At 43.2% G+C, this 16,744-nt stretch overlaps 1 protein-coding gene across 1 annotated transcript; it reads left to right on the top strand.

Annotated features, from left to right (window-relative positions):
* Positions 1–6,645: 6,645 nt before the first annotated feature.
* On the top strand, positions 6,646–8,981 carry CITED2 (Cbp/p300 interacting transactivator with Glu/Asp rich carboxy-terminal domain 2). Its single transcript, XM_059941091.1, has 2 exons — positions 6,646–6,834; positions 7,293–8,981. Exon 2 carries the CDS (start codon positions 7,301–7,303, stop codon positions 8,117–8,119), a length of 819 nt encoding a protein of 272 aa, XP_059797074.1. The 5' UTR covers positions 6,646–6,834; positions 7,293–7,300; the 3' UTR covers positions 8,120–8,981.
* The last annotated feature ends 7,763 nt before the right edge of the window (positions 8,982–16,744 follow it).

The raw sequence follows: 16,744 nt of genomic DNA on the forward strand, positions 1-16,744 counted from the left end.
CATCAGAACAATGTTTTAAAACAAATTCGAACAAGAAATCCTTTATATATAAAGCACGTAAAAGTGAAGCTAAGAACACTCAAGGTCTGTAGAACACAATTTGAAAAGCACTGATCTAAAGCTCTTTTTTAAAAAATGCTTTCCTTTCTTCTTTGTCTCAGTGGAAAAGGAAAACATCTGGAAAGGATCCACCATATTAGTTTCCCTATGCGTACACCAGAACATATGGATTAAGTCACCTGTCAGCTTTTTCTTCTCCAGATTAAATAGCCATTATAAGTCCCATTTCCCATCCCTTTAAAATATATTTATATATTTCCCTTTTTTTAAATGAACCTTATTTAGTTTCTGTAACTCTTTATTAAAATGTAAAGTTAAAAACCAACCACAATCTCTGAAGAAGAGCCAAGTGTAGCAAAAGGACTACTTCCAGCTCTATCATTTGATTTTCTCACTCCTAACACACACCAAGTTGTTTCCTTTTTAATAACAGAATTGCATTGCTGCCTTCCATTCAACCAATAGCTCAGTTTGACTCACAATTTTTTTTTTGGCTCAATTGGTTATACCTAGTCAGTAATTTCCCATCCAATACCCGTGCAGTTTGTTACTGTCCTCTGGGACCTTTGAAGTTTCTCCTGTTGAATACAATCCTGATTTTGATGGCATATTTATCTAGTTAAGGTCACTCAATTCTTCTTCTGCTTTCCAACATACCTCATCCAACTTTATAACCCAAATAAGTATTGTCTAGTTTATTGTTAAAGTTGTAGACTAATAAAATGTCATTTATCGGAACAAGCGTGAGGTATGTTATGGGCTAAATTGCGTCCCCCAAAATTCATATGTTGACGTCTTAACCCCCAGCATCTCAGAATGTAACTGTATTTAGTTATAAGGTCTTTAAAGAGGTGATTAAATTAAAATGAGGCCATATAGGTGAGTCCTAATCCAATCTGACTCATGACATGCAAAGAGACACCCGGGACTTCAGCACAGAGGAAACACAGAAAAGACCAGGTGAGGACACAGCAAGAAATCGGACATCCGCAAGCCAAGGAGAGAGGCCTCAGAAGAAACCAACCCTGCTGACACCTTGATATTGGACTTCTAGCCTCCAGAACTATGAGAAAATAAAGTCTGTTGTTTGAGCCACCCAGTCTGTAGTATTTTGTTAAGGCGTCCCGGGCAGACTAATAAAAGCTACTCTATGCGTAACATTGCGTAGTCCCTGGGGGCTCACCAAGGAACCTCTGCCATTACAGAGAAGGCTACAGGAGGGCACAAATGCCCATAACTCAAGCCAGAATAAGTCATAAAGGAAGATCTGAGCAAAATGCCTTGGGAGCACCGAGGGAGCCAGAATTCTTTCTATCTGGGGGATCAGGGAAGGCTTGAAAGAGGAGACGTCAGTTGAACTGGACCTTCAAAGATGGGCAAAATTTCAATCATGGGGCGTGGGGGGAGAGGCAGCAATCCAGGGGAACAGGACTTCATGAGCATAAACCAGGCTTACCCCACACCCGTGATCACTTTTACAACGACGCCAGTTGTCACCCACCTACGGACAAGATTGGTAGTTTGCAAACTTGACTAAACATCAGAACTAACTGGAAGATTGTTTAAACACATGTAGATCCTCAGTCCCCGCTCCCAATCTGCTGAATCAGAGATGATGCTCTAGAATCTTTAACCATCTTCTCAGGTGAGATAGAATCAACTCCATCAAGTTTAAAGACCCTTTTTAACAAAAACATTTCATTGTCCCCCCCCTCCATGGTAATAACTATATTTCTTATCAAATGTGAAAATACATAAAGACAGAAAAAACTATTCTGAGTTTAGTAATGATTTCCAGGAAATTTGTACTTTATTAATTGAACCAAATCCATAGGTTTAAAAATTATATGAATTTCTTATTTTGACATATACACATACATGGAAGACATTATTTCTTCAACTTGCAGATAATACAAGGTTGTATATAGGGCTTCTGCCTCTTTACTAACCATGTGTCCTCACCCTGCCACTAAAGTCCATCCGCAGTTTCTGGATCTGGATCCACTGACACTTCCTACCCCCAGTTATTCCACAGACCAGTAAAATATCAGAATATTCCATCCTGTGAATGACGGAGAATAGGAGAGAGAAGGAGAAGGGCAGAAATAGGGATTGTTGCCACACTTCATGCTCAGACAGAGGTCCTGTGTCATTATGGCGGCCAAGTGGATGGTAGAACAGAGCAGCAGCAGTGGTTTTCTCACCAGCTAAGACCTGGAGTCAAGGTCTTGGGAGGAGGGGAAGAGGAGAATGGGCCCAACCAGTGTCTGGCTCTGACTGATTCTTTCTCTCCCCTTTTCCCTAATCCCTCTGAGAAGATGGGTTTGGGGGCTGGGGTGGGGTTGTTTTGTTAACTCTCAAAGTCCTCCTTTCTGAAGTGATGAAAGTAATCCCTACTTGCTAAGGTGAGGATTAGGTGAGATCATTTAGGTAAAGCACAAAAAAGACCCCATATTAGACCCCACACTGCGCCCCAGCCTCACCCTAGCTCCACCACACAGGTATGAACTCTTTCGTATATTTTTTGAAGCTGGGCCCTTCAGTCAGACTTTCCTCAACTCAGTTTAGCTGAAGCCCAAGGCTTACCTCCAAAAGCTGTTTCAATCAAAATTTCACACCAATGGGGACCTTCCTCCATACTCAGCAGCCAGCGATCCCTCCCAAACAGATCAGTTTTCCTCAAGTCCGTAACAGGCCACAACGCAGACAGTGGTAAGCTGCTGTTCTCCTTTCCACTAGATTTCTCTACTGCCAGCATTAAAAGTAACATTCTCCAGAAAATCTTTCCTGACCACCGGCCCTGAAGCCCTTTATTTGGGTTCCCTTGGTACTTCTGCTATATTCCTTCCTTCCTTCCATCCATCCATCCATCCATCCATCCATCCATCCATCCATCCATCCATCGTCTCACTAATCTAATCAGTAAAAGACTTGCTTTAGACACTGAATAAACAAACAGGCAAGGTCCCTCCTCTCCTGGAGCTGCCACTCCAGGGGGGAAGACCGTGAAAATTCAATATGCAACAAGTCAGGTGGGGATAAATGCTAAGAGGGTAAACAAAACAGAGTAAGAAAACAAAGAGGGATATTGCTAGTTGGGAAGGATAATCAGGAAGACCTCATAGAGGTGGTGTCTGAGCAGCAGAAACATGAAGAAATGAAAGTGTAGGCCAGCAGGAGAGTTGGGAAGAAAGTTCCAGGCTATGTCTTTCTTCCATAATGGCGGGGGTCTTGTGTTATTCAGTTTCTCCACCACTGCTATGGGTTGAATTGTGTCCCTCCAAAACTGTTGGAATTCTAACCTCTAGTACCTCAGAAAGGACTTTATTTAGAGATAGGGTCTTTACAGAGGTAATCAAGTTAAAATGAGGTCATTAGGATAGGTCCTAGTCCAATATGACTGGTGCCCTTATAGAAAAGGGGAAATGTGGACACTGAGACACACACAGGGAAAAATACCACGTGAGGATTAAGACGGAGATTGGGGTGATACCTGTACAAGCCAAGAAACACCAAAGATGGCCAGCAAACCACCAAATCTAGAAGAGGGGCATGGAACAGATTTTCCCTCACAGCCCTCAGAACCTACCCTGCCAACACCTTGATCTTGGACTTCTAGCCTCCAGAACTGTGAGACAATAATTTTCTTTTGTTTACGCCTGAGAAGTGTAAAGGAAGTCTGTGGTACTTTGTCACGGCAGCCCTGGGAAACTAATACAACCATCTAGCACCGTCAGGGCCACGTGCAGACCACTGCCTCACCCCGGTTCACAGGATAAACCCCTGGTTACACTGGGCTTTGGCTACCCCTGGATGACTGTTAACAGCCCCCTAACTGGACTCCCTGTCCCCGGTCTTACTTTCACAATCCATTCTCCACAGTATTGTCCTGATCTCTCTAAAATGAAAATTTGATCATCTCACTGGTTCACAAGCCTTCACTCACTTCTCATTATCTTCAAGATACAACCCAAATTTCTCAGCTTGGGGACCAGTGCCCATAGGATCCAGCCCCTTTACATCTCCAACCTTCTTTCTCTCCCCCCACGCCTGGGATGGCCTAACTTCTACTCATAGTCAGGCCTCAACTTATCACCACCCCACTGGGAAGCCTTCCCAAGGCCCGAAAACTAGCTTAGGTGTCCCTCCTGTGTGACCCTGGAAGTGCTTGTGTGTAATGCTGTCGTGACACTTATCAAAGTGTGTCCGAGGCTTGTTTGTCCAGCTGCACAGTTTGACCATGAGTTCCTGTCTTGGTTGTCTCTCCAGGAGCTAGGAAAAGTGCCTGGCACCTGGTAAATATTCACTGGATGAATGAATAAATGAACAAAGCATACCAGGTTCTAACCAGCTGGACCCAGAAGGAATTTCTTTTCCCTCTAAGGGGTGGAGGATGGGGAGGTGACCTTTCAAGGGATTTCCCAATAGTATGTGGAACCACTGGAGCAGGATGGAGCTGCACCTTTCCTTAATGGTTGCAAGAGGAATTTAGATTAAACATTCAAGAGCTGGTCTTTGTGTCGCAAGACACTGCAGTACAAGGAAGGGAAGTAAACAATCTATCCGGCAATTTTTGAGTCTGGGGTTGACCAATACTTTCGAGTCTATTTTTTGATAGGAAGTAGCAGGTCTCTTCCAAGCCTCTGATTCTGTAGCTGCAAGTCCATGACCTACAGGTAAAAGTGGTGGGTGGACAGGAGAGGAGGCGATTGTTGCAACCAAAACTGCGATGTATTCTGTGCACAAGTATCCAAAAAGCAAGTATTTCTGAGCTTTAAAAATTATTGCATACACGGTTGCAAATGCTGGAGAGTGTGCAAAACGCAAGAAAGGAAAAGAGGAAGACAGTAACAATGTTTAAATATATATATTAAATATTCTATACATATATTATAAGTAGAGGAAGACAGAGGGGTAATCGATTCAAATAATCAGGATTCGCTCTCTTCTGCAAATTCCTGAAAGGGGAGATATATCAGAATTTCCAGTCCTCAAGAAGGGCGTAAAGAAGTCCTGTGAGCAAGAAGGGAGAAAAAAAGAGGGGGGCGGGGGACTTGCTCTTCGCAGCAGGAAGTCGTCAATGGATATCGAGTTATGAAGAAACAACTCTGAACAGAAGTCCTTATTCGGAGCGCTAAACTCACTTTTACCACATAAAGAGCAATATAAAAGCTCCGAGCAGCCTCACCATGGTGTTGGGGAAACAACTCGGCTTCCCCATTTGAAAAAGCAAGAGAGCTCCGACTGGGTAGTGGCCAAGACGGGCGTTAGGGCTTTTATTTGCAAGTCAGTGAGCCAAATGGACGACCAGGCTAGTTGTGCCGCGTTCAGGGAAGCAAGGTTATTATTATCGCCTACTACCCCACTGAGCAATTTCACTGAAAAGGAAGAGTCCCAGCAGTGTGTGCCACGGTGCCATACGGGACGTGCAGCTACGTGCCCACCTCCAGAACGACTTTATTTACAAAGCGATTACCATGTTATCTATTTGTTTTCCTTTTCCAGCTACAGCAGCCTTACTCAGCCCCCGAATTTCTTAATTACAAACCCGTTCGCTTCTAAATCAACCCCAAACCGTCAGGCAGAGCCCGGAGGGAGGCTATGCAAGTTTGCACACACCCCCACCTCCCGGATCAAGGGCAACAGCAGAAGCAAGAAACTGTGTATGTGCAAAAAGGTGGATCTGGGGACGAGGATCGCTGAGTTTGTTTACAGAGCAGAGACGCCTCAGCTCGGATGCCAAAGCTACCAAGAGCTGCAAACGCAAACTTAGCAGAAGCACACGTACCCCGGGAGCGGCGAGCGGCCCCGAAAGCACGGACCGGATTGCCGGGCGCTGGAGCGGAGGCGGTCGGGCCCGCGAGCGCGCTCAGTCCACCTGCAGCTGCTGCCGCTCCCCGCCCCCAGCTCCTGTCCTTGAAAGGAGTGGGGAAAAAATGCATCTACACGCAGAATGTCTAGATCGGGTTCACCTACTGCCCCTATAAAAACACAAAGGCACAGCCCAGGAAAGCGCGCACAGGGGAAGGGGCATTATTTGCCCGGGGCTTAAAAACCCACACGGGTAAACACAGCCATTCTTTGCAACCTGGGTAGGCTTTTGCAAAGCCGGGGAGGTAGAAGGGCACTATGGACGGGGCGCCGGGTGAAACCCGTTTTCCCACAGAAAGCAGCACAGATCGCTAGGTGAGCTCGGGGTGGGGAATCCGGCCAGAGGGGGGCGGTGAGTTTTCCTCGCTGCTCTCCGGGCAGGCGCTACCTTCGGGCTGAGAGTCCAGGAAGGATTCTGTCCTTGCTCCGGGGGCGGCCTGGTCTGGTATTTGTGGGCCGGGAGGAAGCCGGCATCCGGGGTCAGCGGGGCTGCGCCTGGGCCCGCAGCCTCTGCGCACGTGCCTCCGGCAGTGGGGACTCGGCTGCCCGACCCGGTCCGGTGTGCCCGATGTTCCGGAATCCGCGTTTTCCCGCCGCCCTCCCCGGAGGCTCTCGCTCCGCCCTTCCTGAAATCCCTTATATTAACTGTGGCCAAAGCCCTAAGAAACACAGCTCATTGTTGGCAGCTGCCGGGCGGTCTCGCCGAGCTGTGAGGGCAGCAGAGGGGAAATAAAAGGGAACGGCTCCGATTCTGCCCCAGCGGCCGCTGCAAGACTTCGGCGCCGACTTCGCGACAGCGAGCGCCTTGCACGCCAGAAAGGCCCCCTCTATGTGCTGCTGAGCCGATCCTGGACCCGACGATCCCGCCCTCGGTCTTCGGAGCAGAAATCGCAAGGACGGAAGGTAAGCGCGGCGGGCGAAGCTGGCTGGGGCTTCTGCCAGCCCAGTCCTCCGAGGGCTGGGTTTGCCCGGAGGAAGAGCGTGAGGCGGAGCTGGGGAATAACAACAGGATGTGCAACAACAGGATGAGGAGGGCTGATTTCATGCCTGAAGTTCGCGGCAGAGCTACGGGGCACTTCCTTTATTAGGCGACTTCGGGGAGCAGAGGGGGGTGTGGGCTTGGGTCCCCCGCCCGATCGCAGGGGAAAGGGCTGTTTGTGCAGCGCGCGGCTCTGTTGTGGGTGGCAGGTCCGCCTTGGTGGCGAGCCCGGGTGCACAGGCTCCTAGTGGGATCCTCGGGATGATGATTCGCAGCCGAAGTGCGTCGGGTGAGCCTGGGGGCCAGAGTCGAGAAAAAGGGGTGCACTGAGGTGGGCGACACGTGTGGCGCAGGGCTTACCGTCTGCCCTTTTCACTTTCAGGACTGGAAATGGCAGACCATATGATGGCCATGAACCACGGGCGCTTCCCCGACGGCACTAACGGGCTGCACCACCACCCTGCCCACCGCATGGGTGTGGGGCAGTTCCCGAGCCCCCATCATCACCAGCAGCAGCCCCAACACGCCTTCAACGCGCTAATGGGCGAGCACATACACTACGGCGCGAGCAACATGAACGCCACGAGCGGCATCAGGCACGCGATGGGGCCGGGGACTGTGAACGGAGGGCACCCCCCGAGCGCGCTGGCTCCCGGGGCCAGGTTTAACAGCTCCCAGTTCATGGGCCCCCCCGTGGCCAGCCAGGGAGGCTCTCTGCCGGCCAGCATGCAGCTGCAGAAGCTCAACAACCAGTATTTCAACCACCACCCCTATCCCCACAACCACTACATGCCGGATTTGCACCCTGCTGCAGGCCACCAGATGAACGGGACAAACCAGCACTTCCGAGATTGCAACCCCAAGCACAGCGGCGGCAGCAGCACCCCCGGCGGCTCGGGCGGCAGCAGCACCCCCGGCGGCTCGGCGGGCACCTCGGGCGGCGGCGCGGGCAGCAGCAACAGCGGCGGCGGCAGCGGCGGCAGCGGCAGCAGCAACATGCCCGCCTCCGTGGCCCACGTCCCTGCTGCAATGCTGCCGCCCAATGTCATAGACACTGATTTCATCGACGAGGAAGTGCTTATGTCCTTAGTGATAGAAATGGGTTTGGACCGCATCAAGGAGCTGCCCGAACTCTGGCTGGGGCAAAACGAGTTTGATTTTATGACGGACTTCGTGTGCAAACAACAGCCCAGCAGAGTAAGCTGTTGACTCGATCGAAACCCCAGCGAAAGAAATCAAATCCCCCCAACTTCTTCGGTGTGAATTAAAAAACATTCCCTTAGACACAGTATCTCACTTTTCAGATCGTGAAAGGTTTGAGAACTTGGAAACAAAGTAAACTATAAACTTGTACAAATTGGTTTAAAAAAATTGCTGCCACTTTTTTTTTTTCTGTTTTTGTTTCGTTTTTGTAGCCTTGACATTCACCTCCCTTATGTAGTTGAAATATCTAGCTAACTTGGTCTTTTTTGTTGTTTGTTTTTACTCCTTATTTCCTCACTTTCTCCAGTGCTCAACTGTTAGATATTAATCTTGGCAAACTGCTTAATCTTGTGGATTTTGTAGATGGTTCCAAATGACTGAACTGCATTCAGATTTACGAGGGAAAGGAGAAATTGCATTAGTTGGTTGCATGAACTTTGAAGGGCAGATATTACTGCACAAATTCTGCCATCTCGCTTCATATTTTTAACTATGCATTTGAGTACAGACTAATTTTTAAAATATGCTAAACTGGAAGATTAAACAGATGTGGGCCAAACCATTCTGGATCAGGAAAAGTCATACTGTTCACTTTCAAGGTGGCTGTCCCCCTCCCCGATATGTACAGACAATAATAGGGTGTGGAATGTCATCAGTGGCAAACATTTCACAGATTTTTATTTTGTTTCTGTCTTCAACATTTTTGACACTGTGCTAATAGTTATATTCAGTACATGAAAAGATACTACTGTGTTGAAAGCTTTTTAGGAAATTTTGACAGTATTTTTGTACAAAACATTTTTTTGAAAAAATACTTGTTAATTTATTCTATTTTAATTTGCCAATGTCAATAAAAAGTTAAGAAATACTTGTTTTCTAGAAGTCATTTGGGGGTGGTTATTCCCTTTGGTGGCTTTCTTTTTTTCTCTTGAACACTTTATTGATGAGAGTAAGCATTCCAGAGGATAAATTACAGGACACTAAAACAGGTCATGATGAGCTTACAGCAGAGAGCAGGATTTAACATAATTGGCATAATGCTTCATTGTTACCACTGTAACATGCCTCTTGGTGTGGTTTAATCAAAAGCTGCGAAGTTGTCAAAGAGCATTTTTTTTTCTTAATTGCCATCATCTTCAAGTGTACTCCAGAGTTTAAAAGGTTTGTAATACTAAATGTTATAAATATTATTTCACAGGGTGGGAGGGGAAAAATCAAGTGTTTCTGGTTATACCTGATTCAACTACTTAAGTGGGGGTAGACTGGAATAAAATACTGGAAGATTGATGAGGATGGCATTAAATATAAATCTACCTTTATCTCTAGTGACGAATTTTATTTCTCAGCAAAAGTATTAAAGAGAGGCACACATATTCTAGCTTAATCTCTGAAAAAGCTTCTGGCTGGTTTATAGTTCTAAGAAGAAGAGGGGGTGGAATTCCACCTTGTGGCTTTCTATTTTGTTCTCTTATATTTAAAATTTACTCAGCAAGGTTGACGCAAAGGTCAAATTACAATCTTTACAAGATGTTCCCTCTCAAGCATGCCCTGTTTTTCAGAATTCTGAGCTTTTACTGTCACAGGCATTGGGTGCAAAGGACATGAGGATAAGATCCTTTTTAATTTTACCTGGATGCGTTATCAAGAAGACATAACTCCAGTCAAGTAGGTGTCAAGTTTTGCCTTATATAATCAAGCAAAGGAAAAAGTAATATGGTTAAAATCTCAAATGATCCCAGTTAGAAGGAGAAAGAATTTTGTTTTCCCTTTCATGTTTTCCTAGCTTATAAGAGCAACACACGGTACACTCATGAAAAAATACGGTCTTGTATATAACCTACTGGAGGAGTACAGAAATGTAGGTTGTGGAAAATCTCACAAATAATCCTTTAAAAGAGCATTTCATTTAGACTCTTAGATTCTAATCTTAAATCCCATATTTCATAATAAAAAAATCAGGAGAAGAGGGTATATAGAAGTGTTAAATTGCAGTGAGTCTGGCATAAAAGCTGATTTCAGTATAATTCAGATCACCTACATTCTATAATTCTATTTCCAAGGCAGGCCATTAAAATTAAGATGCATACTCCACCGGGGTTTTTTTATACCTTTTAATTGATACTTCCTTATTAAAAATTATGTTGTAAGTAAATAATTTCTCTGAAAATACATCGTTCAAAGCTCTTTACTCCATTTTAAAGGCTGATCCAGATTTTCCACATTAATGGTTAAAACTGAAGTTTTCTTCCACTTAGACATGTCAATACTAAATCTGCAATCAGCAGTAAATCTTCCTGGCTAAGCATTTTCACAGCAAGTTTTTCTTTTTTCCTTTTTCTTCTTTTTTTTTTTCCAGAGGCTCAAGTGAAAAAATATGTTTGCATACATATTAATACAACAATTCTAGTTCTTTTCCACTTGTGCCAGGAAGAAAAAAAAAAAGGAAGGCCATTGGAGGCACTGTCTTTTTTTTTTTTTTTTGCATAAAGAAAGAATCAAGAGAACTGCCTTGCCACCACCCTTCACCATTTATTCTGCCAGGGAATAAGCCACAACACCTGCTCTGTCACTAAATTCCTCCTGCTGCTCTAACACCGGAGCACGTATGTGGAGGTGCAGAGCCCGAGGAACTATTATTAGACCCTGAGCCTATCTCTGCCAGAACAGGGGACTCAACAGGAAAAGCTGGGTTAAAAGCACAATTTCTCTTCAGTACAAACTCTCCCGTCCCCTTCGTTCGAATGATTTCTGTTTCATTAAAACTCTTTCATGATCAACAATTGAGCAGATTCTATGTGATATCTGCAGGTCTCTTAAGCAGGGAAAAATAACTCCTTGTTTGAACAACCTGATTAATGAAACCTGTACAGTGACCTAGATCACCAGGCTACTGGCAGACATTTGCAAAACCTTTAGCGGTCTTGCTTCCTACTAAGTTGCTTGTAGCATATGGGGAAATTTGACCTCTGTACCTTGGCCGTTTTTCAAAAAGTTCTAATATGGTACAAGAGAGCTTCTATTCTTTAAGCTTTGCCCACAAATAGACACTCTTGATTTTCAAGAAGAGATCACTGATAAGCCACAGCAAAATATCATAGAAACACATCAGAAAAAGAAGAACATATTATAAAAAACTTATACCTCTGTTGGGGCTGCTAAAAATCCTGGTGGCAATATCCTTGCTGGAGCTGATAAAGACGTTACAGCTATGGATGGGTGTTTGAAGAACAGTTACCTAATCACCACTGCTTATGGGGTGCTAGTCTAAAGCACTAGTACCAGAAGGCTGACATCTATTGTGAAGTTTACGGTCTCCAAGACTTTTACTACTGTAAACTGGGATAGCAATAAATTGATGTCAACATTAAAGGCCAGATCCTTTAGAGCAAAATATTAATCCACTAATCTATTATGGGTGGCCAGCTTTGAAGTATAAACCTTGCAGTCCTGGACCATTAGGTGTTTTCGCCCCCTTGTGGAATTTATTTAGAAGGTCAAAGAAAAGCTCTTTGCTCAAGAGGGGTTTTTTTGTTTGTTTTATTGTTTGTTTTTTACCATTTCTGAAGACTTCATTTTCTCTCTTGAAGCAAACAGCATATACTTGAGAAACAAATTTTCTATCAAAGAAGATTCCAGAATAAACACCCATTATGAAAATAAGAGCGTTTTACTTAGCAAAGACCTTAACTTATGATTAAATGTACATACTTGAAATTTCAAAATAGACATTGGCTAAGGGATTTTCTTACTAAAAGCAATTCTTTTTAGCCTGTCAGTTAAAGCTGACACACTCTTCACCCTCACAACAGAACTGTCGATTTGGGATCAGTACAAATAATAATGCATTTGATGTACGGGGTTAGAAAGGTGGAGGAGAATCTCCAGGAATGCAGAAGGAAATTACCTACATTGGAATGTGATCAAGCCACAGGCTCTAATCTTGTGAAAAGGGCCACAGGATGTTTAATGAGACTGAGTGTTGCTGCCTAATTGATTCAGTAAAATTTACTTTAAAATAAACTTGGCAGATAACATTATCTCCCCAAAATAAATAAATGTAGAATTCAAGGAATTTAGGACTCAAGCCATCGGCAATTTTCTCCTCTCCTCTATTGTTTTACTGGCACAAGAGAGAGACACAGCCTCAGAGATGGTATTCATCATTTTGGTACTTATACTACTATCATCAGAATGAAGCTCCCGGGCAGGTTGAAGCAAGAGACCCATAGGTAGTAACATCAAGTAACTTAGCCAATGAACCCCTATTATCATGTGTTCTGTTTGTCTTTTCCCCTCAGAATAGAAGGAACAATGGCAATGTCAGAATTTTAATTGCAATGGATTGGCTTAAATTACTTGACCTATTTTCATCCAGCAAGGAGAAAAATGATTTTTTTTTTTCCTGGTAGCCATACTTATTTAAATTAGAAAAAACAATATAAGGACATTTTCTAACAAATAGTGTACTGTTCATAAAGAGTTTTAGTTTGCCGTATACTAAGACCCACCTATATTTTTGAAAAAAATTGACACCTGAGGTAAAGAATGTTTTTCCCTTCACAGGAAGACTTAACTTCGTAAGTAATTCTAAATAATGAATTGAAAATATTCTAAGAGCTGCCGGTGTGAATTTCTATAGTTTTTTGCTATTTGTGAACATAATAAAGAGAAGTTAAGAGAAATAGGGGTCTACTGTGTTGAGGAACCAAACCCAAGAGTCCTCGGGAAAGAGAGAATATCAACCAACCCCCCCCTCCCCAGCCCCATATTTTCTGTGAACAGACAATGACTTTTTAGTGGTTGGATCCTTATCAGTTACTTCTTTCCCTAAGGTGAGCACTAAAGTTGTCAGTCCCAGGATCTGGTTGGTAGGGCTTCTGGAGAATTCTGCTTGGCTAAACCAAGGCATGCAGAATGAAACAAAGCAGACGAAAGACAAACGATGAGTATCATTACTTGCTTTATTATGTTGTTGGTTTTCATTAGGCTGAACTAATCCGAAAGATTAGTAAGGCAGGGCAGTGGCTCACAGGATTCCTGGAATTTTCCCATGGCCTGGCCATTGTGCTCCACCCTGGAATCCTTCCCTTTCTTCCCTCTCAAGTAGAGGGGTTCCTTGAGTACATTTCGGGTTGCTGAACAAAGCAGACAAGGAATTCTGGCTCCAAAGCAGCCGGTGGCAAGACCAGGTTGGTGTGGCGCGCCTTGCAGGAGATATGCACATAGATGAGTGGCTTTGAAAGTTAATAGTGCTAGAGGAGTCCTGTCAATCCATTCTGAAGGCTGGGTGGGAAGCAAGCTTTAGGCTTGAGTGAAAGTCCAACTAGCAGAAAATCAGAAAAAGTCGTCACAGGACAGCCAACTCCAGATCGTGATATTATTTTGTGAACACTTGTAGGAGACAGTATCCCAGAGTGACGGAAATGTGATCAGGGCTACTGAAGGCTTTTCTCTCCCTAGGGACTGGTATAAAATTTGGCCTTGTGTTTCTTTAAGCAGCTTGGCCCACAGAGCTTTTTTTTATTTCTGGTATCCTAGCTTTTTAAAAAAAATTTTTTTTTTCCTTGGCTTTCTGACAGTTAATATCTCCATGCTGACAAACACATAGTAGTAATAAAATTGTTCATAAAAATCGACAGGTCATCTTGTAAATACTGTCCCATTACATTTATTTGGATTGACTCTGAAGGAGGATACGCAGGATGATGGCTAGTTCCACGTTTCTTCTCTTTATCCAATGTGTTTAGCAAATATATGGACAATGAGGCCAGGAGGGAAAAAGTGATTGAACTTCTGTACTCCTAATACGAACCTAAAATAAATATGTAAATCTTTCTTAGGTCTCCCTGTCTGATACCATGTTTTAGAGCAATGACTCTTAGCTGGGTGGGGCTACCCCTCTAGGAGGCAGATCAGAATGGGAAGAGGGTAAAAGAGGGCAGTAACTTGAAAAAAACATATTCTATACTATCATATATTGGGGAAAATGCTTAAATACATTATACTTTCTGTAAAACGTAACGTAGAAGACTTTGAAAAATCTTCTTGACTAAGGGGGCGCGGATTTTGAAATGGTGAGAAATACTGTTTAGACTACATGGGACCAAGTCAGAGAAATGCACCCTTCAGCCAGCATTACTGAAATCATTTTGTTGACTCAAGTTCCCAGTGGCCGGGCTGACTCTGCTGAGTACCTGCAACGTGGCAGGCATTGTGGTAGGCTCTTTACATACATAATCTTATTTAATCCTCACAATATTCTTGCAAGGTACAAGTAATTATTTCAGTTTTAGATAAGGAAACTGATATTTAAAGAGGAAGTGAATTTGCTCAAGGGCAAAACAGCCAGTAGGAGGCTGAGTGGTTTTACAGATCTAGCTTCCAAGACAGTGTTCTTTCTAATACATAACACTGCTGTTCTAAACCAAATTACTCCTATTCTTAGATGTCACTGATTGTAAGATGATCAGACAACTTAATAAGAGTGCTTCAGGGAAAAACCCACTACATTATATGTACACAAACTGTAAACTATACTAACACAACTATGACATGTATCTATCCATACAATTACATACCACTTTCTTTTGGGATTCCCAAGATTTGGGTCTACACTTTTTTTCAAACCCATAATAAAGATTCTTCCAACTTAAGTGTGGCCCCTGCCAGTGCAAGAATAGCATGGATGAAGAGTCTGCTGAATTCTTTCCTAACACCTTCACCACGTTAGCACTTGAAGTCAAATCAAACAATACCAGTGATTTAAACTAATTTTGTTTTTTTTCTTAATTGAATTACATATTGCTGGATAGGAAATAGTTTTCTTTCAGAAATTAAGCGAACACCTTAGCTTTGTCAATTCTATAATCTATTAAGTGAAAATGTCAGTGGCTAAATTCTTCCATGTAAAGATGACCATATCACAACTGCACACCCTGCCTGGAAGCAACTATGATTTAACATTAATTATAAGATTCAGGCTGATTTAAGAATATTAATATGTGAAAAATAAACATCTTAGCATAAAGAAAATACAGTATTTAGTTATTTTACACTTAATCTCCCTCAATCTATCTAAACTTTCTTGATGTAGGTGTAAGCCCACTTCCTTTTGCTTTGGTCTTCTACTGAAATGGAGAACTCTTCCATTAATAGTTGGAGTAAAAAGAATAGCAGATCAGGAGTAAAAACCGTTGAGTTGTAGCCTTAGCTCTGCAACCAAATAGCTGGGTAATTTAATCACTATTGGCTCAAGTTTCTCCATCAGTAAAATGAAGGTGTATGTTTAATTAATACATCTTGTATTCGAATTCTCATGAAGGAAACATAAACCCATTCCTATCATTAAAGTTGGAGTAAAATATTATAAAACCCCTCCGAAATATCATTTCTTGCTGTTATTTCTCCAAGCTAACTGTGAGCCTGGGGGTGAGCCATACACCTGATCCAGTTGAGTCATCTCTCCAAGGGTTGGAATCGCGTCTGTAAATGTTCCACTTCAATGTCAAAACGACCATAAGTGTTGGCTACTGAAATTTCCCTATCTGTAAGCAAACACCAAAAAATTGCCACCCACAAAATATTTCTAGTACATGCACTTGCAAAGATACAGGTGACTATATAACATTGTTGAAAATAATTTCATCAGGTCTACATTTCAGATTCTGTTCTATTTTCTTACAGATTAAGTTCATTTTTCCAACCTCATAAATAACAGACTCTCAAATATTTACCCTCTCTTTCCTTCAGACAACTCTTCCTGAACCACCATCATCATCATCATCACAGTTATCATTGTTTATTTTCTCAAAGAGACAATCCTATACATAATGCTAAAGTAGAGGAATCTAGCAGGTGTCAAACACTGTAAGTTGGTCCTTAAGAGTTACCATGGAGGTAGGAGGCACGCGGCTACGCCCATTGACTTCCCTTTCCTCAACTTCCCAACCCACGGTCTCTTTTCCCCCACAACATTCCTCCAGTTTGGAGAATCAGTTATTTAGCTAGACGATCAACTAATAGACTAATCAAAAATAATTATACAGTGGGAATTGTAGAGCATAATTTGTAACTACCCAAGAAATAATTCTTAACTGATTATAAAAGTAACTTAGCTAAAGAACCATGATACAATATTACAGTAAAATATTTGCTCCTTTCCCTACTTGGCCACTAGGTGTAGCTAAAGGTCTGTTAAGTCCACCATTGCATTTTTCTCCCAGGCAACTGCTAGACTACAGTGTCACATGCCTAAAGAAATTGCCCCTCCTCCACTGCTGCTCATGTTATTGAAACATAAAATATCCCATGTGACCTATTATAACCTTCAAAATTAAAGACAAGCCGAGGACACTTCGATAACACCCTGCCCAGGCACCATTGCTCACTACACTCTAAAATCACAAACTGACAAAAGGTGTGCCTTTGAGCAATCCTCCACTTTGTTACCCTAATTCTCCTCCCTTTTTGAAGTGCTCTCATCCTGCCTTCCATTCACTTAGGTACCAGTGGCTCAATTTTCTGCCCTGCTGGGGACATTTATACCTTAAGAGAGAAACTCTAGAGAGAGGACAGCTTTAAAACTACAGGAATGTTTTGAGTGGTAAGAACGTGCATCAGTCAGAAAGATAT

Source organism: Balaenoptera ricei, chromosome 12 (assembly GCF_028023285.1).
Source record: "Balaenoptera ricei isolate mBalRic1 chromosome 12, mBalRic1.hap2, whole genome shotgun sequence".
Lineage (NCBI taxonomy): Eukaryota > Metazoa > Chordata > Mammalia > Artiodactyla > Balaenopteridae > Balaenoptera > Balaenoptera ricei.

Bases quoted from the DNA above. Each gene is read 5' to 3' on its own strand.
- CITED2 (XM_059941091.1), top strand. From the start codon at position 7,301: ATGGCAGACCATATGATGGCCATGAACCACGGGCGCTTCCCCGACGGC.